The following is a 20,215-nucleotide window of genomic DNA, read 5'->3' on the forward strand; positions in this document are numbered from 1 at the left end:
ATAATGAAGCTGAAGCTGCATGAAGGTAATTATTGACAAAAAATAAATAAATAACTGAATACAATCTTTTTACAACCCTGGGCTTCTATTGTAATGTTATACTGTAAATCCACATGTGACTGAAAAAATGACCTTCCGAAAAATGTATTGTGCAACTACTTATTTATTTATTTGTTTTACAGTTTTGCTCACTCAAACCTTACAAAGCACCTGAAAAGTAATTAAAGCACAGAGAGGAATACAACAACAAAAAACCCCTGAAGATAAACAAAGGAAATAAAATGCACCACATCGGAAATATTTAATGATTTTTTAACTGTGTTAAGACGGATCCAAGGGCCTCAGCTCTAACTCTATTTATAGATGAAAAATTGAATGTGTATGTATTCTTTCATTATAACATAATGGTATATTCCCATTTCTCTCAAATCAAGTGAAGTCTAAGCCCGTGGCCTTTTCTAGTACCAGAAATTAAAATGGTTGATAGAACACGGGTAGCTGACATAGATACAAATCAGAATGCAAAAGTAGCTAATGGATAAGATTAAATAGAGCCAGAAAAAGATCTTGTCATATTTGTTGGCCAGGTCCTGGAATCTTTGACTCTCCAGGTCCTTTGCACTCAGGGCACCCAGGAATTTGATCACTTTTGGGAGGGCTTGACTCTCCTCCAGCTGGATGACACTAATGTCGGACTTGGATTCTGTGATGGTGAGGTCTGAGTGAGTAGCGGTTGCCAATGTTAAACTACGGCTTTGGATATGACAACGGAGTCATATCCAAACATATTTATTATTCTCAAATAGATATTTTGAAATTGTTTGCAATATCCTCACGCCTTACCCTCATCCACCAGTATCTCCTCGTCATCCTTGTCTTTGGGGGATTTCTTCTTCCAGCAGGAGCAGGAAAGCAACAGGCCATCCCTGGCCACCCGTGTCAGCAGCATGGTTTCCACCATACTCAGAACCAAGAAGACCAGACAAACGCAGAAGTGAGTTCCTGTGGAGGGCACGGCAAGTTAGCGATGTGTGTGTGTGTGTGTGCGCGCGTGTGTGTGTGTGTGTGTGTGTCAAAATAACTGACGGATGATGGGGCTGCACTGGCTGTCTCCAGGGAGAAGGTCGTTGAGGATGATGAGGAACATGATGAAGCTGAGCGCCAGAGTGACCTTGAAGCAGTTGCGCTCGCCCCCGCCCAGCGGCAGGGCGAAGCTCACCACGTCGAGGATGAGGACGAGCACGCTGGGCAGGATGAGGGAGATGAAGGGGTTCAGGTACCTGATGCTCAGCTCCACCTGGAGACCAAGGGCGGGACAGGGCTGACACCACTGCTCAGCATGGGGGGCTGGCACGGCTGCTGCTTTGTTTTCGGACTAACGATTAAAGAGGTTCCTGCCGGTTTGTAAGCTGCAAACTGAAATATGACTGTCTTCAAATCAGCATTGGAGATAGTATGTGTGGCTCAGTACCGTCTACTGGCTGAAATCAGCACAAAGCGTGCAGGAAAGATGCTGACGTAGATTAGTACTTTTAGTGGCTCAAATAAAAAAATAAAGAAAGAAAGGTGGATCAGTCCCACTAAGCGGCAGGTATTGACTGCGCGGGCACTGTGAAACCACACCCAATTTCGAACATTTCTAAATGGACACACACACACACACACACACACACACACACACACACACACACACACACACACACGCCTCACCCACCTCTTCAGTCGGTGGAGTGAGGCTTAAACCAGGAGGTGAAATCACTCACTAATTTGATATAAACAACTAGCAATTGCAAATATGGCCGCGTACCCCCTTCCTTCCCGGTAGAACGGGACTTATAAAATAACACATTCTAGCGCATTGTACCTGAAAATAAAGCATTGGTGGCAACTTCTCCCGTCTGCAAACTCACCATGATGTAATTACGAACGTCGCTTACTTGCAGGAGGGCCACGCTATTGGTGCGCCAGTCTCCATGGTTGCCGTCAACCATGTATATGCTGCCCATGCTGAGCTTCATACCACAACCTGAAGAAGAGGAACACGGGTTTAAAGTGCGAATCCACGAGATAGTCTGCGCGAGGTGGACGACACTACGAGTGGCAGAACTCCATTCAAAACGGCGCCCCCTCGCATCCGCGTTCACTCTCGTCTCCGCTCGAAGACGGTCACTGTCGTTTCTCGAAAGTTTGCCCTTCAATTGATTTGGGCATGTTTCTAGGTCGCTTTAAATTTCTTTCGTCCGAGTGTGCCGTTCTGTTTTGTGAATGTTCATCCTCATTTGACAGTTCACTGACCACAGCGACCTACGCTGATTCATCAGATTCAACCCGGCTGCCTTTCAATTTGTGCGGACTTATTGGTGGACCCCGGCACGCACTAGTTAAAAAAAGCATAAAATATGGTACTTATATAAAAAAAAACCAATTTGATCTTTTTGATAACCGCTGATGATCGTTTTGATGGACAAACAGGTTTTCAAACAGACGACGTGAATCGTTCCTCCCGTACGTACGTGCTCATAAATGATCAATTTTAAACTCACCCTCATTTTCCCAGGCTTGTATTGCGACGGGACAGTTATCGCGTGCAAAGGGGTACCGGAACATGTTGACTTCACAGTCCACCAACGCGTTCAAGATCACTTTGTGCGTCAGGGTCCCATCACTGTACACCAGCAGATCCTGAGAGCCGTGCTTCAGGCTGGTGCTGATTCTAAAAAAAAATAAATAAAAATGAAAAAAGACATTTAAGCGAGAACCATATGCAGCGGTGGAGTGGTAGGACGTGCGTGGTTTTTTTAATCATTTCAAGCTTCTCTGTCGGCGCCTTACGCATTAGTTATGTGGAGTTCAGGCGTCCAGACCTTATTCACCGGCAGCGTCACCATCTCAAAGTTGTATTCTGATGAGTTCCACGCCAATTCAGGATCTACCCAGTTCTGTCATTTAAAAAGTGGTTTACAAACTGTATATTAAACTGCTCTAATCTTATGTTTCAGCATCTGAAACTTTGATTGAAACTTACCATTGTGGCCATCAAACGACTGCTGAACCGAAGTTTCTTAGTGTCCTGATTAAAAACAATAATAATACCAAAGCTTGGGATGTCTGAGCTCAATTCACATTTTTAAAATATTTGTTCAGGGTTTGACTACATTTTTAGGCAACTAGAAAGGCTTGAACAGACTATGACTAGATCGCAATTCCAATTTCAAATGTTTTAGTTGTTAAAATAACATGCATAAAAAAAATACAAACGCAATACTTACAACGGACAGGGTTTGGTACTCGATGAATGGCACATATATTGTTTGCGTACAGTTTTCATCCTGCGGCTGAGTTAAAATAGCTTTGTCAATCAGCATTTTGGATAGACAGCGACGCGTGGAGCAGGCGGAGGAGGCATTTCCCCACACTAGAAATTCACAGATAGAGGGAAAGCCAAGGCTTGGTGACGACAAATGACTCATGATGTACAATGGCGACACAAGCATTCCTGATGTGAGCCTTACGTGGCGTGAGAAGGACCAGGAGGCAGGACGCGCTCAGGAGGGCGCGGTGACGACGCCTCAGCATCCCCGCGGAGGCCGTCCCGGCGAGTCAGGAGCAGGATTAATGTATTCGTGGAGCTTGGCACCGTTCCCGGCTTCCGACTCTACCGTCTGAAGGTATTGCGACCCGTGGGGACCTTTTAAAAGGCCCGACCGTGACGCGGGTGCGATTACACGTCGGCGACGTTCAATGGAAAGCGCTTGGCACGAAAAAAGACGAGGCCGGGCGCTCGCGGTGACGTTTTCAGAACATGTCCCCTCAAAGGCCTCGTGTAAACAGTCAACCAACAGGTGAAAAGGCTCGGGCTGCCTATTCAGCGTGTACGATCCAGGTCGGGTCCAGCTGCTATTTGTCATTACACCTGGCCAGAGATCAATGCGAGAGCGGGCGCCAAATGTTTACCCAAAACCGACCGCATCTTTCTGTCACGAAAACGCGACAAAGCCCCCGAGCTTGAGGTTTCGCCGCGGTTTTGATACCACTATGGAAAAGCCTCCGAGCTGCGTGCTCATAAAGCTCCTCTGTTCAGCTGCTTGTGTAAATATGTCGTTTAAGTTTATTTTTATTTAAGGCAGCCTCGCCGGACGCCGTCACATTAATCACAGATCAATTCATTGGTTCATAATCTTATAGAGCGACGTATGATGACGTTTTGTGGTGAATTATCACATTTTTTGGTAAGAGTTGATCTTTACAATCAATAGCGCATGCTGATGTTGTTAAGGTATTTATATGTTTAGTTTTTTATATATATATATATATATATATATATATATATATATATATGTATATATGTATGTATGTATGTATGTGTGTGTGTGTGTGTGTGTGTGTGTGTGTGTGTGTGTGTGTGTGTGTGTGTGTGTGTGTGTGGAGAGAGAGAGAGAGAGAGAGAGAGAGAGAGAGAGAGAGAGAGAGAGAGAGAGAGAGAGAGAGAGAGAGAGAGAGAGAGAGAGAGAGAGAGAGAGAGAGAGAGAGATCTGCTCCCACACATAATGCTGCATCTAAGCAGTTGCGTGCAGGACTAATGTTCTTCCATTTTGTCCAATTATCAGCTCAGTTTCCAGGTAACATTAATAGGATATTGATTTATTTTAATAAAAAAATAGATTTTGTTCAATTTTCAGGATATACCATATAAAGTATATTTTTGATACTTTTTTGAGTAACATGCATGACATTTGATTATGGCGTTGTTCTTTTGTCACTTTCGTGTTGAGTGACACGGCAGCAAGTGGCCAGGGTCCGGCAGGGATTCCGAGGCCTCTGGGACTGCGGCTCCGGCTTTATTTTATTCCGCCATTCTCTGATGGAATAAATAGTTACAGTATGACCTGAGGTCAGGAGCGAGAGAGAGGAGAAGCTCTTTGCCAGCGTTGCATTGTCAATATCCACTCTGACGTGATCCGGTCCCGGCCGCCGTCTCAGCCTCAAGTCAGCCAGCCACACGTAAGAGTTCAGCCCCAAAAGTGAGATAGCGAGAGTGTTGTGCTCGTATTTTTAAGACTTGGATAAGCGTTCAGCGTCATTCACACAGAAAGAACATCAACTTTGAGAGCCGTCACAGCAGCTCACATCAAAATAGGCAAAAATATATACAACAAACAACTAAGGTAGACACAGAGTAATAATTATAATGAAAATATGGCAACCTAAAAAGTGAAATAAAAATAGGAAAAACACAGGGAAAAAATGACAATGTACATGAACCCACACCAAATAAGCGAATCCGATTCTGATTCCGATCATTCTGATTGTCTAAACAAATCGTAAAATGACGTTGCCCTCTTCGCCCCCGGCTCCCGCTCCCCCTGTGATTGGCCGGACAGGTGAATCACTCCTTGTCACGCTATCTCTTGTATGGAATGCTCCTTATCTCCTCGTCTCGGAGACGGGGGGCGGGGGAAGAAGCCCATGCACGTTTGAATAGGAGTCACAAGCGAACGCCGGATTAAACGAGGAGGAGGAGAGCGATTATGTTCTATTTTTGGCCGCATTCTAGTTTAGCAGAATATGTTTGACTTCACCTTATCCTCTTCCTGGTAATTATGCTGGATGGGGTCTGGAGATGCTTCTCTCGCTCGCTCGCGCTCTCTCTCTCTCTCTCTCTCTCTCGCTCTCTATCTCTCTCCTCTTATCTCCACCACCAAATTGAGGAACACTAAAGACAAAAGGAAATCCTTGTGCCAATGCCTCTCAGTCTAAAGGGGGTAAAGGTTAACTTTTTTTTGTCTAATGAATCATGGAAGTACAATGGTGAGGAAGGAAATTGTGTTTTTCTTCAGGACCTACAAAATATTCATATTTTGACCCAAACACACACACACACACACACACACACACACACACACACGTGTCCGCTTGTGATTTTACACTTTTTTTTTTTGACCGTTCAAGTCTAAGAAGACAAATCCTGTGAAAATACGACCCTCGGAAACAAATGATGTCATGGCGTCCCGGTTCAGATTTCGTCAGGGAGCGAAGGGTTGTGAGATCAGAGCGGAACTGGACTTTGCCTAGTGTCCGGCCAAGGCCTTTCCCTGCAGGGTCACGCACGGACGCACGCACGCATACACGCGCGCACACACACACACACACACACACACACACACACACACTGCTGGAGGTTCAGCTCGAGTAGGTCAGACACCTTCACACACACACACACAACATAAAGACGCTCACACATGCAGGGAACCGGGCGTCCAGCCGACACCAACTTCAACTTCACAGGTAAGTCCACTGGAAAGAAAATAGTTTTTTTAAGAAGAATATCGGCGCCGCTCGGGATGCACGTCCGTTTGAAGATGTGAAGCTTCCAGAATTTAGTGTGATCTGGTTTAACCCCTGCCGTTGTGGTATTCTGCAGATTAAACGGCGTCCTCGAAGGGTTCATCTTTTAAAACGCAATATCCAATTCAGAGAGTTTCCAATTCCTCGCAAATTGAAATGGTGTGGGGGGAGGAAAAAATGATCTCTTGCAATGTTATACTGAATGGAGCTTTTTTTTTTTTTTTTTTTTTTTTTACAGAACATTTGGTTTTCCTACGTTGGGGTGAAGTGATTACGTTTGTTTAGTCAAGTTTGATTGTTTTTCTGGGGCACTGTGTTTTCTTACAGGAACTTGAAGGCGCATTGTTTAACAACCAGGGTGCAATTAAACCATATTCCCCTCTTTATCCTCTCGACTGGCGAGCGGATCCGCAGGGCGCACGGTTACAACCGGCGAGGTGTAAAAGCGTCCTTCAGTGATTTTCCTTTGAGATACGGTATTCAATCAGATAAACGCCGCCGGGGTGTTCTCAACTCACTCGGTCGAGCAATAAACAACGGCAGATGAAGGTGCGCCGCGTCGTTTACAGTTTATATAGATGTTGTACCGTAGGACCCGGGAAAACATTGCCAGTCAGCGAATGACTGAACTTCGAGGTAAACGCGCCCGTCAGCGGAGCCTTCAGGACCAGGAGAAAGCGCCGCTGGATATTTATTTGATTAGCGAGGTGAGTAGAGATGTGTGCGTTCTCCGGTGTGCCCGCTCTGTTTTTGAGGAAAGGAGAGCACGGAGCTCGGGGACAAAGATTGACGTTCAAGGCCGCCTCCGGAGCGGAACGCCGCCCGGGGTGATTTCAAGGGGAATAATTCACCCTCATGAAGAAAAAGACCTTGATAATAACTCTGAACTGAGGTCAGGACGGGGCTTAATTAACTTGTGTATGTTTGCTCAAGTTTAATCAGGCGTGCTGCGTACGAACAAGGTGTTTACACTTTGGGTTGCTTTTTATTTCTTTTAAGGCTCTTCTCCACTTAACTAACTAGTACTACTACTAACTGTGATCATTTCACGAGATTAATTCGTATTCGTAATAATGGGTTGGTCACTTTCCTTGCTTTTGTTTTCGCGCTGATTTCACGTGCAGTGCAATTAAGCGCAAAGTACCGATCTAATCGAATCAAATCAAGTTTAGGATAATCGGTGTGCTTATGACCGGAACGCTACTCATTTTCATAATAACTGCAATTAAATACGCTCGTCCAACCGGGAAAGGACCGCAAAGCTCTTATCGAGAGCTTTTCAGTAAATTTCATTTTTACAGCTAAACGGACAAAAGGAAAAAGAAAAGACGTCTGCGTCATTTAATTTGCTGACGATATTTACGGGAGCTTTTACCACGCCTGTTTATGCACATTTCTAATACAATTTCTGGTAAATAATTATCCCCTTTTCACATTGGGAACTGAGCATTAGTGTTCATGTGTTTGAGCCCCGGGCGCAGTCTGACCTAAAGGCTGTTTACCCAACATGGAGGCTTTTCTTCAGCAAACACTAAAAGAGTCATTTAAATTTTTTTCTTTTTTCCCCCACTCGTAATTGGTTTCCTGCCCTTCCTCCGTCCTACCTGGACACCTTGTCCCGTGTTCCAACAATAATCAATATGCCTCCCGAACAATAGAATGACTTCTAATTCTGACGGACGTGAATATGTTTTTCGTTCTTTATCTGTGCCTTCCAGGTGTGACGTTTTGCCGAAATGGGTTCGGAGAGAGAGGAGCGGATCCTCATTGACACCTATCACACCACGGTGCACACGCTGGACAGACGAAACGGCGAGGGCGCCGGCCGGCGGCGCTACATGCAGCGAGACGGCCGCTTCCCCGTGGCGTTTGAAAAGGTCCCCGGGGACTGGAGTCCGTACCTGGCGGACCTCTTCACCACGCTGGTGGAGATACGCTGGAGGGTCATGCTTCTCCTGTTCTCCCTCTCCTACATTCTCTCGTGGCTCCTCTTTGGACTCCTCTACTGGCTCATCGCCTACGTCCACGAAGACCTAGAGAATCTGGACAACAGCCCTTGCGTGGACAACGTGCGCAGCTTCACGGCGGCCTTCCTGTTCTCGCTGGAGACCCAGGCGACCATCGGCTACGGTGTCCGCGGGATGACCGAGAACTGCATCGGGGCCATCATCGTGGTCACGATTCAGGACGTATTAAGCTGCCTAATCGACACCATCGTCATTGGCATTGCCGTGGCTAAGATGGCCTCGGCCCGCAAGAGGGCTCAGACGGTGGGGTTCAGCAACTGCGCCGTCGTCAACCTGCGGGACGGGACCCTTTGCCTCTCCTTGAGACTCGGGGACTTCAGAGGGAACCACATCCTGGAGGGCCAAGCCAGGGCTCAGGTGGTCCGTTACGTCAGCAGCCGCTCGGGGTCCGTTGTGGTATCGCACCAGGATCTAGAGATCCAAGGCAGGGACATCATCCTGGCTACGCCGACGACCATCGTCCACAGGCTGGAGCCCGGCAGCCCCCTGTACAGCTTGGGCCCCGCCAACCTGCTGGAGGAAGACTTCGAACTGGTGGTGTCCTTCACATACACTGGAGACTCCACAGGCATGCTGCACCAAACACGCGCCTCCTACTTGCCGGCGGACATCCGCTGGGGTCAGCGCTTCCAGGACATGCTGAGGCTGGGGAAGGAGCGCTACAAAGTGGACTACGCTCTGTTTAACCAGACGGCGTGGGTGCAGGTTCCCGCGCTCAGTGCTGAGAAGTACGACAGGGGGAGATCTCCGGACCGCACCGGACGCCGGCGGAATCACGTCTTACCGTCGGTGAAAAGATGTCGAGAAAGCCACCTCCCGAGACCTGGCGTTGGAGTCGTTCAGGATTCCTATTTTTAGAGCTGAATGGAAGCACGACAGAGGTGGATGGAGACTCAAAATATATACCCTAGTAAAATTTCTGTTACTATAAAATGTTGTTAACCCAAATATGAGTAAAAGTACCGCTCCAAAAAATAACTTGGGGAAGAGTCAAACAGTACCGAGTCAGTTAGTATGAGTTACTAAGAGTCAAATATGTTTTAATATCTTGAGAATCAACAGAATTGATTTTAAGACAATGTGTTAGTTACACTAGAAATTCAGTGTCTTCAATGACGGTGTCTTTTGCTTCATAGTAAATTCGTAGCTTGGTCGAGAGCTTGTGGTCTACAGTAAAAACTCCAAGAACAAAATTTTACTCACTTTTTAAACATCCTAAAACAAAAATAGCACGTATGGTTTCCAAAATCTGCTCAGAAAAGTATAATTTCTTCAAAAGACGAAAGTACATGTACATGTATACATGCACCTAGTTATTGCCCAACTCTGCACGGCAGTACATTGATGTATATGCAATTCTGTTTCACAAAGTCATATTTATAAGAGAGGGTTTCACTCTGCAGTTGCACTATTTGTACAGAAAATGTTTCTATCTTATTTTCTACAAAAAGTTAATTTAACTTTTTTTTATTCTGGCATATGAATAAAATCAATTATACGAACAAAACAAGCGTGAGAAAATGTCATTGTACAAATGTAGGTGATCGCAACGTGTTCACACATTATCTCATAGACTGAAAGAATTTGGAAACACACAACGCCTATCTATCTATATGTCTATCTGTCTGTCTGTCTGTCTGTCTATCGAGCTATCTGTCTGTCTGTCTATCTATCTATCAATTATACGAGCATCCTTTTGGGGGCGTGGCTCATATGTCGTCGGCTTCTGTGATCAGGCGCTGCAGTTTCCCATTGGTCCGCCCGCGCGACGGGGCGGAGCTGAGCACGTGTGTTTTAAAGTGCGTCCTTGCCCGGGCATAGAACTTCTTCAGTGCGGCTGAAGAGGGTTATGGCACAATTTGTAATGTGTGACGTGAATTTGAGCGCGTCTAAAGTGACGACAAAAAGAAAAAAGACCATATTTGGATATGAACGCCTGCATGGGACGCATGACCGTGAAAACGGGATTTCTGTGCAACAGGAATTAACAGGTAACTGCAAAATACTTACTGTTGTTGCTGTTGCTGCATGGATGAACATGAACACGTTGCTCTAGAATGTCGTTTATGGCTTTTGATTTAATTAAATTGTGTTTGAAATGTATTTTCTACTACAATTGTGATTGATGTGAAAATAGATGGTCTTCCCATTGTTTGAATAATACACAGTTATTCTTAAAACTTTAGATTTTTTTCGTTCACACGTTGCAGTGAAGCACAGTGGCTACATGTTATTATGTTCTATTAACATTTTTTTTTTTTATAAATGCATGCATTTATTTACAAAGTTTCTCACCTGGGCTATAGGCTCAAACTGTATATTCTGCACTGACCTTTAGCATATAGGAGAAATGTGTCTTTTGGACTTTTGTCTTTTTCTTAAAATAGATGCATTATTTAAAGCGTTTTGAATCACTTAGAAATATAAGGATGAGGAAAAATAAAAATGATATTAGTATTATTATTTCTACTACTACTACTAAATCTACTACTATTATTTAACACAAAACACTGAATAACGCAATAAATGTGTTATAATAGGTCATAACAAAATAAACCTGGATGCTGTCAAGGAGTTATTGATTTATCAAAAGCAAAATAGAGCAGCTTTATGTAACCCGTTTCCATTTGTCTCAGCTGTCTTTGAGCACACATGCAAAACAAACAATCACTGGTTCTCCAGCTTCTGTGAGCCTGCTACAGTGGAGAGCAGGCTGAGTGATGATAACCCTAAAATGTGAGTGGGAGATGAGGCTCAGTAAAAATCAACGAGCGCCCACATAATTGGACTCCCGGTGACAGAACCCATCAGTTTGGAAGGCCGGTGGCAGTTTGTGCTTTGCCCTCAACTCCCACCGCGTTGTGTCTCTGGGCATAACAGGTTTGGTTTGTGGCTGTGACCGTCCTACTCTGACATCACCCCAAACTGTATTTACCAAGGATTGTGTGCGTCACACCTTTTTTTTTCTACAATGTGGCCGATAGATTATAGATTATTGATTCATACAGCACCTAAGGTCAGAGGCGGTGACCACATGAAGAATGTTTTTCCATGCAAAAAATGCCTGTTGTTTATCTTACTATGTAAAAAAAAAACAAAAACAAAAAAAACAAAACCTTGCGTGTGTCTTTGAGCTGTAAATGAATGGAGCACTATACTCTCTGCAGCATATGCCAGTTGCTATTCCGAGACGACCTAGCGGTGACATCATTAGTTGAGAAAAACAGATGATGCAGAGGGATTTGGGAGCCCGGCAGTGCACATCTTGTCCCAAATGACCTTTGATCACTTTCAATACTTAAATAGAAAGGACAGTTGACGGACACGCAAAGTGATGTGAGGAGACCGTCAGGCTCATCTCGCAGGTCCGCTGAAACCGAAGGAAAAGATGGAGAGAGGGCTGCTGTTGCCGTCGTAATAAAACATGTCTGACCTGCAATTCTCTTTTCGAGACTGGTGGCGTTGCGTTTTGATGGACCTCTCGGGCCCCATAGACCAAGTCGATAACTGTCTTGTTTCTGCTGTCCCCGTCCCTGTTCATGTAATGCAACGCTCCTGCTCAAAGAGACTGACCCACCCTGTCTAATTAGCAACAAGGTTCATTAAACCTTATTACATGAATAAGTTGTGTAATCTATCAAGTCGGTTTGTGGCCACGCAAGGGCTTTGGTGTACTTTACCGGCGTACAATAATGAGAAATTTTCAGATCCGACAAAGGTTACGTTGTAGATGCATTGCATTTTTCTTATTCGGAAACTACTGTAATTACTGCATTTGTTTCTCTTTGTCTCTACCCTCATTGACTTCACAAACCCGTTTGTTTACATGTATTCGATTCCCTGTACTTGAGTCGCTCACAGAATTTACATGAACTTGATCTGTAATTTGACTCAGTTCTCCACGCACTGACCTCGCTCATTAATACTCACATTAAATGAGTATGAAGCATGCACGATATCTTATCTTGTCCGCTGCCAGCGTGCTTGAATTAAATCTTGTCAATATAAGCGCTGCCATTTTGAATGTGTATTTAGTGAATGTAAATATACAGTATTCATTACTGTCTGTGTATGGAAATGAGTCTTGGCGTCTTCCATGCATTATTCAAACATTGGGTAACCACACACCTGCAGCCCCTGCTCTTTACTCTGGTTCCTGCCAATTAGTTTGACACAGTTTTTTCTCTTTCTCTCTGTAACTTCCACAGCACACTTAACTGAGGAGGACCAGCGCGCTCATGAGAGAGGAGTGATACGCCATCGCCACGGGTGCAAACTCCCGGAGTAGCGCTCACCGTCCCCAGTTCCCTCCGGGATCCCCTCCTGGCCTTCACATTTTTTTCAGCCCGAGTTTGTCCCTGCGATCGTTCAAAACTGTTTCTCCAACGCTTCTACCAAAAACTCAGACTGTTTTCCAAAGCAGAAGCGGGCCAGCCCTCCCAGTCTGAAGTGATGGGGAGTGTGCGAAGCCACCGCTACAGCATCGTGTCCTCGGAGGAAGACGGCATGAAGCTGGCCACGATCGCCGTCCCCAACGGCTTTGGCAACGGCAACGTCAACAAGGTGCACACGCGCCAGCACCAGAGCCGCTTCGTCAAGAAGGACGGTCACTGCAATGTGCATTTTATCAACATGAGCGAGAAGGGCCAGCGCTACCTCGCAGATATCTTCACCACCTGCGTGGACATCCGCTGGCGTTGGATGCTGCTCATCTTCTGCCTTTCCTTCCTGCTGTCGTGGCTATTTTTCGGCTTTGTCTTTTGGCTCGTGGCTCTCTCTTATGGGGACTTGGAAAATGAAACTCAAATGTGTGTATCCAACGTGGACAGCTTTACCGCCGCCTTCCTCTTCTCGGTGGAGACCCAAACGACCATCGGCTACGGGTATCGCTATGTCACGGAGGAGTGCCCCATTGCGGTTTTTATAGTGGTCTTCCAGAGCATCGTGGGCTGCATCATCGATGCTTTCATCATTGGCGCCGTAATGGCCAAGATGGCGAAGCCCAAGAAGAGGAATGAGACCCTGGTGTTCAGTCATCACGCTACGGTGGCTATGAGGGACAGTAAACTGTGTCTGATGTGGCGGGTCGGGAACCTCAGAAAGAGCCACCTGGTCGAGGCCCACGTCCGAGCCCAGCTGCTGAAGTCACGCACCACGGCCGAGGGGGAATTCATCCCGCTCGATCAAGTAGACATCGACGTGGGCTTCGACAGCGGCATCGACAGAATCTTCTTGGTGTCTCCCATCACGATCGCGCACGAGATCGACGAGGACAGCCCCTTCTACGAGATGAGCAAACAGCAGCTGGAGACGTCCGAGTTTGAGATCGTGGTGATCCTCGAAGGCATGGTCGAGGCCACGGCCATGACCACGCAGTGTCGGAGCTCCTACGTGGCCAGCGAGATCCTCTGGGGCCACCGCTTTGAGCCGGTCCTCTTCGAGGAGAAGAGCTATTACAAGGTGGACTACTCTCGCTTTGACAACACCTACGAGGTGCCCAGCACGCCCCAGTGCAGCGCCAGGGAACTAGCCGAGAAGAAGTCCAGCGCCTCCAGCTCCCGGAACTCCTTCTGTTATGAGAACGAGGTGGCCCTGGAGAAAGTGGAGATGGAGGAGGAGTTTGACGAGGAGGAGAACGGGCAGGTCGTCGGAATCCAGGGAGGCGGCGGCGGCGGCGGCGGCATTGAGAACGCCGCTCTCGAGGACACGAACGCGGATTCAGTGTCAGACTGTGGAATCAACCAGGACTCCCTACCATCAGAGTCAATGCCTTTGAGAATAGAGTCAGAAATATGACTGCAGGGGGCCGCTCGGGTGGGGCTCAGGGCACGGCAGCCATCGCCTGAACTCTCCTCGCGGTTGCTGATGTTAATACCGCATGACAGTTTTGGAATGACTGTGATTTGGGTGTTATTTCTTTCCTCATTCAATCATTCATTCAAATCCAAACACGTTCTATTATTCATGGGGACGAATAGTGGACGCGAATCAAGGAGGCCGTATATCCTCTGTCTCCCGGGGCTGCGAGGTCAAGGTTGAGTTAAGATGGAGTAGCCCCGGACGGAGCACGGTGTGTGTGTCTGCCTGCGTTCATCAAACAGAAACTTTCTGGAGAACCGTTTGGTAGAAACAGAAGGGTTGGCTCAAAATAGAATATCAACATAGCAGTCTATATTTGCATGTGCTATTTTCAACCCCCCACCCACCCAGCACAACTGGCTAGAGGAAATCTAGATGTCATGTATCATCCTTTTTTACAGAAAAGCTATATTACGTCTTTAACCGCAGCGCTTGTTCTTAAACCGCCGCCCGGAATTGCCCGTTGAACCCGCAGTCTCGACTTCTTGAGGCACCTGCACAAAGACGCATTTTGTTAAATGAGCTGGTCTCGAGGCAAAGTAACTCTGGTGTCCTTTCAATGCAGTAACGTCGGCTCGCTACGGCTCGCTCTCGCGCTCTCTCTCTCTCTCTCTCTCTCGCTCTCTCTCTCCCTCGACTCCGCCCGTGCATTTTCCCGGGCGTGCGCGGAGACGGCGCGGCGGGCCTCAAACCGTCCCCCCCCTCCTCGTCTCCGCAATGCGAGCTTTAACGGGCGGGCGCCGACGGAGGCCGTCGGGACGTCCGGCCAGGAGACGCGTCAAGCGCGGCGGTGAAGACTCGCAGGGGGGGGGATATTCAACGCACAGGACAGAATATTTGACACCCCCGCACGCAAAAATCTCCATTTTCTAAACGTGCAATACGGTTCAGCGCGGGAGGCAATGGCCTGAGCTGGAAAACGGCTGAACGAATGAATGTTCATGACGAGTGCTGCTAACTTACATATTGTTTGGTTTAGAAGGGAAATCTAGGAGCCAAAATGTATTATTTGTCTTTTGAAAGTGTGCGTTTTGAAATATGACGGTGACTTCAGTCTCAGATGTTATTTATCTCCGGCGGTACTGTCGATAATCACGGTTCGCTCAGTGTGGTATCCAAAGCTACGGTGCACTTTCTCCCGTCACATTCGATTTTTCCCCCTCCCCCCCGATCATCCTAGAGACTGTGTTGTTACCTAAAGCCAAATGTATATACAGTATATCTTAGTAGATCATTTAGATCACAACTCACCCGACAGTTGTCGTTAAAACCCCAAAGCCTTCCCCCACCCGGCAAGGATGGGCCACGGAACCATCCAAATGCATTATTTGATCGGATTTTGCTTTCGTCTCAAGGGTACAATTCGGATCAGTGTTTTTTTTTTTTCCCGAGCGCCGTCTCGGAGGCCCGCCGTGGCCCTCACCACGGAGCGTCCACGGCGATTTTCTCTCGCGACGCGCGATCGAAGGAGGATTCGATTATTCTTTTCCCGCGCACAAACCCGAAGCAAGAGACGCCAATAGCGACTATGATTCATGGTCTTTAGTCTTACAGTAAATGGAGCTTGTTTTCTTTCGTTTTGTTTTGCTCATAGTTTTGTTTGTTTTTGTTACACCAGCTCAAGCTGCGAACCAGCCGACTTTAAACCAGGGAGTATGGTGTGTTCAGTGGACTCCGTAGTGTTCATCCATCCACCCGCTGCGTCGCAGCATTATTCTGTTTCTCACGTTGACACTCCGCCGGTCTTAGGTCTCCTATTTTTCTACGTGGGTCTTCCACCTTCCTGCACAAACCAGACGCAGTACTGATTTGTTGTTGAACATTTTTTTTTTCTTTTTTTTTTTTTTTAATCTTTTGTAAATTATGTTGCGGATACTGTACGTTGATATTGCAGTTGTTGAAAACTGTTCATGTTCTTTTTTCAATAAAAAAAAACCAAAAATCCGAAAAAACGAGTCCACCTCGAGTCCTATGTACTCAAACCGTCCTTATATGGTTGCATTTGTTGCAGGACACGGCCCAGGGTTGAGCCGTTTCAGGATTCTGGTGCTTTGACCTAAATGTGCGACGCGTACGACAAAATGTACCTCGCCGCTTTAACACTGTGGCCCAAATTCCAGGCCTCTCGCTGTCCGAGTTTACGCCATATAGAGTGCCATAATTCTCAAACCGCGTCACTGCAGTTCTGCGGAAGTCCGCAGAGACTCGGCCTAATTTTGGAAAAGATATCTCATTCTTTTTACTTTTTTTTTTTCCTGTAAGTACACTGCTGAAAATAAGGACACCTGTGCGGTGTTTTTTTTTTGTTATATAGAATAATGGATGTTAAGGTAAAGGATTTACCGCCAGAAAAAGGAATATAGCCACACAGCTGCTTATCAAACTTTTCATCGATCGAGAGCTTTGAGGTGAAATATTCGCTGGTTAAATGATCAAAGTCTTCGCTTGAGCACGTTTGCACCATGAGGTTATTCGCCAGCGAGTGACGTTTGCCCAATTCGCCTGCTGGTATCTGGCACCATTGGGGGGCGGGGGCGGGGGTCACAGATTTATCGATCAGACGCTTTAGCAGGAAGACAATGAGCCGATTCGATTTGGTTCTACACATGGAGGCCGCTGCGGCCCGGGGCCTTTTTCCACATCAGCCAATGAAACGGCCATGACGCTCGGGCCAGCGGAACGAAATGGGTGACCGCCCTTTCTCACTTTCTCGAAACTATTTAAGAACGACTTTCACCCGTTTCATTTCCAAAACGATGAAAATAAATCGACGCGTTAACTCGCATTTCCCCCTGATGTGTTAAAAAATCCTGTAAAACCTCCGTTGATCCGTGCTGGGCTGCCGTGCTCGCCGCACCGGATCGATTTTTCAAAATTGCACCCGCCCCCGACAGCATCACAGCCGCAAATACTAATGTGGAATTGGCGCATTAAACGTTTTTCTCTGAACGGGTGACGGCCGTTCGCTCGTCATTTCAGAGAAAATGGCGCCCGGTGTCGCCCTCATCGCAGTTCGGGAGCCGCGAGGCCCCGGGTCGATGGCAAAGCAGCCAAAGTTGGATCCAGCTCTGACCTCCAGGTTGCACGGAAGAAGTCAAAAAAACATTGATCAACACGCTATAGTTACATCCCCACTAGGTATTTGGGTGCTTATATAAGATGCCTTATTATGCCGTATTAATTTCTTTTTTTTTTTTCATGGGGACCTCTGGGACTGTCCCTCCCGCTTACATATACTGTACAATCTAGAGTTGCTGTTTTACTGTGTTTATCCGTCTTTTTATCCACTGTATTTTGACTTTTTTTTTTGAATTTTTGAGGATCGGACGCAGAATAAGGTTGCAAAGAGCTGTGACATTAACCGCTGAAATGGCAATGTTGACAGAGTTCCTGTGTCGGGGTTTGTCCTTTTCACCTCTCAAAGCGCCCGAAGAGGGGGAGCGATCAATATGGCTGCCGTGAGTCCAGTGTATGTTATTTTTTGGTCAGTGTACTCCGAGGCCACATGCTATAAAGAATTAGGATGCCGTTTCTTCAATTACTACTTCGAGACCGTACTTCCCTTGAGATTTCCCTTGTAAAAAAAACCCCCACAGATACGTCTGGTTTATTTCACCGTTCTCATCCGGAGAAGGTTTACGCACGTCCTTCTGCAGGGTGTTAGGACCCCGTTCACGTCGCTTGTTACTCAGGAAGAAGCATCTGGAGTCTGGACAAAGTCTTTGCTTGACATATTTACACGTGGTATAATGGTCCGGGGTGAGTCTTCCAACTCGGGTCTAATGCGCATATTTTGTTGTCGTAACTTCAACTTAAAATCAATGAGTTTGCATTTCACATCATACGTCATTGTTGATTGTGTTTCTCATGGCCAAACAACAATAAAAAAGGAGGAAGTTCCCGCACGGCGTCGCATAAACACAAAAATAAAATCACCATGATCATTTGCACTTTCGCGGTATGACACGTTTGGGGAATCTTTATTCCTGCCATGAATCATTTGGGGTTGGGATGTTGAAGGTGGGAAGGGGAGAGGTCCGCAGACCAGCCGCGGTTCTGCCCGCTGCCGTCCCGTAGAGCCGAATGCGACGGCACTTTCAAAAAACACTTGTTATCTCACCCCAAAGTCTCCCCTGCAACCCGCGCCCTGGGCTGCTAATGTGTCTCTCCCAAACGTTTACGATTCGAGCTGATGTGCGAGATAAGAGGACGCACTGTGGACCCGCTTATCGTGGACGCTTTAAATGATTGGCCGCCAGTTCAGGACATCGCCTGGCACAGGCCTCCAACCTTGCCCGAAATAACACAACGTTCTGTCTTCTCTATTGAAATTGTCGAGTCAATAGTGATTATAACTCCATTGGCAAGGAATGGAAATATATAGGTCAATAACCTGTGAATCATCTGAGGAATATAGATAGATAGATAGATAGATAGATAGATAGATAGATAGATAGATAGATAGATAGATAGATAGATAGATAGATAGATAGATAGATAGATAGATAGATAGATAGATAGATAGATACTTTTACTATTCACCTTAAAAAAAAAAAACTATAAACAATACAATAAACAAATTAAAAATAAACCCTAAACCTCTGCATCGACAATTCCCATTCGCACATAAGCAGTAAATTGTGCAGCTTTGCAGACCCATGGTCCACACAGACGGCCTCTGCTGGGCAGTAGAGACCTGCCGCTTGGTGCCCGTTCCTGTGATACGTTGATATTTTGGAATGATGAGGAGGCTCCACAGGCCTGGTGTTGATGGATCAATTAACTATCCCCAAGCGGCTTCCTCTCAGGTGATCAAGTTACCACTCACCCAGGACTCCACTGCATGCAAAACAAGATAGAACGATAGATAGAAAGATAGATAGACGGACAGACAGACAGACAGACAGACAGACAGACAGACAGACAGACAGATAGATAGATAGATAGATAGATAGATAGATAGATAGATAGATAGATAGATAGGCGGACAGACAGACAGACAGACAGACAGACAGACAGACAGACAGACAAATAGATAGAGCGGTGTTGCGGCAGCACACATGAGAACAAACAGAAGATAACAATATCCAATAAACCTACACCTAAACGATAAACCACTAAACCTCTGTATCAACAAGACAAAGGTGTGCATGTATATCATATGAATGCATGTATGATTTCAGAGAAAAAATAAAAATACACATGAAGGTTATTATCCACAGCGCAGATCTTTGGCGGGATCCATAAAAATGTGTTGTCATTCTAAACTGTCGACAACAATGACGCATGTGTTTTACAATGCGACCAACGGTCTGACACACTTGCAGAGCCTTGTGCCGGTGCATGCCCCTCGTCGTTACCATTTTATGTGTGTGTGCGTGTGTGCGTGTCTGTGCGTGTGTGTGGTGTCTGTACTGTGTGTGTATTGTGAGTATTGGGGGGCGGGGGGGATTTCCTGTCAGTGACAGTGAGAGCCCATGTAAATACTGATCTTTTTCGGGCCTGGCCGCTGTGCTCCCTTCACACGTCCAACACACCCGTTTTGGCTTCATCTTGGCACAGCTGAGCGTCTCATGACAATCCAGCAAGTATACGACATGTTGGACGCGGCGCACGGCTGTTTCCATTACCTTGGCCCGCCGAAAAACAAACGTGTGTGTGTGTGTGTGTGTGTGTGTGTGTGTGGGTGTGTCCGCAGCACCATAATTAAACGATTGTGTTGACACGTTCATTGGTTTTATCACCATTATTTCTCAGAGCGGCAATATACGCTGTTGTCCCTTTTCACCGTTTTGACTGAGATAGAGTTTATTACTCATTCATCGCATTGGGATCACAAGCATAGCACAGTTACTCCCTGTCCATTTCTGGTTACCTGCGTACATACATTTTATTTCATTTATATTTTTCCGGAGAAAAAGTCCAGGTTCAGAAAGTAAAAATCCTGCCATGTTTTTGCTCCAGCCCTGCTCTGATCCAGCTGA

At 46.3% G+C, this 20,215-nt stretch overlaps 3 protein-coding genes across 3 annotated transcripts; 2 read left to right on the forward strand and 1 right to left on the reverse strand.

Annotated features, from left to right (window-relative positions):
• Positions 1-832: 832 nt before the first annotated feature.
• LOC307237314 (5-hydroxytryptamine receptor 3A-like) lies at positions 833-3,576 on the reverse strand (the record flags this gene model as incomplete). Its single annotated transcript, XM_080010026.1, has 8 exons — positions 833-1,002; positions 1,087-1,297; positions 1,938-2,026; positions 2,544-2,713; positions 2,833-2,939; positions 3,026-3,070; positions 3,270-3,415; positions 3,513-3,576. 8 exons carry the CDS (start codon positions 3,574-3,576, stop codon positions 833-835), a joined length of 1,002 nt encoding a protein of 333 aa, XP_079866152.1.
• Positions 3,577-8,081: 4,505 nt separating this feature from the next.
• On the forward strand, positions 8,082-9,230 carry LOC307237315 (inward rectifier potassium channel 16-like; the record flags this gene model as incomplete). The annotated part of the gene is made up of 1 exon (XM_080010027.1): positions 8,082-9,230. The coding sequence occupies one exon, from the start codon at positions 8,082-8,084 to the stop codon at positions 9,228-9,230; it is 1,149 nt and encodes a 382-aa protein (XP_079866153.1).
• Positions 9,231-10,217: 987 nt separating this feature from the next.
• On the forward strand, positions 10,218-16,161 carry LOC307236684 (inward rectifier potassium channel 2-like). Its single transcript, XM_080009172.1, has 2 exons — positions 10,218-10,363; positions 12,581-16,161. Exon 2 carries the CDS (start codon positions 12,825-12,827, stop codon positions 14,166-14,168), a length of 1,344 nt encoding a protein of 447 aa, XP_079865298.1. The 5' UTR covers positions 10,218-10,363; positions 12,581-12,824; the 3' UTR covers positions 14,169-16,161.
• The last annotated feature ends 4,054 nt before the right edge of the window (positions 16,162-20,215 follow it).

Source organism: Zeus faber, assembly GCF_960531495.2.
Source record: "Zeus faber genome assembly, chromosome: 11".
Taxonomy (NCBI): Eukaryota; Metazoa; Chordata; class Actinopteri; order Zeiformes; family Zeidae; genus Zeus; species Zeus faber.

Excerpts from the sequence above, each read along its gene's own strand:
- LOC307236684 (XM_080009172.1), top strand. The coding sequence starts at position 12,825 with ATGGGGAGTGTGCGAAGCCACCGCTACAGCATCGTGTCCTCGGAGGAA.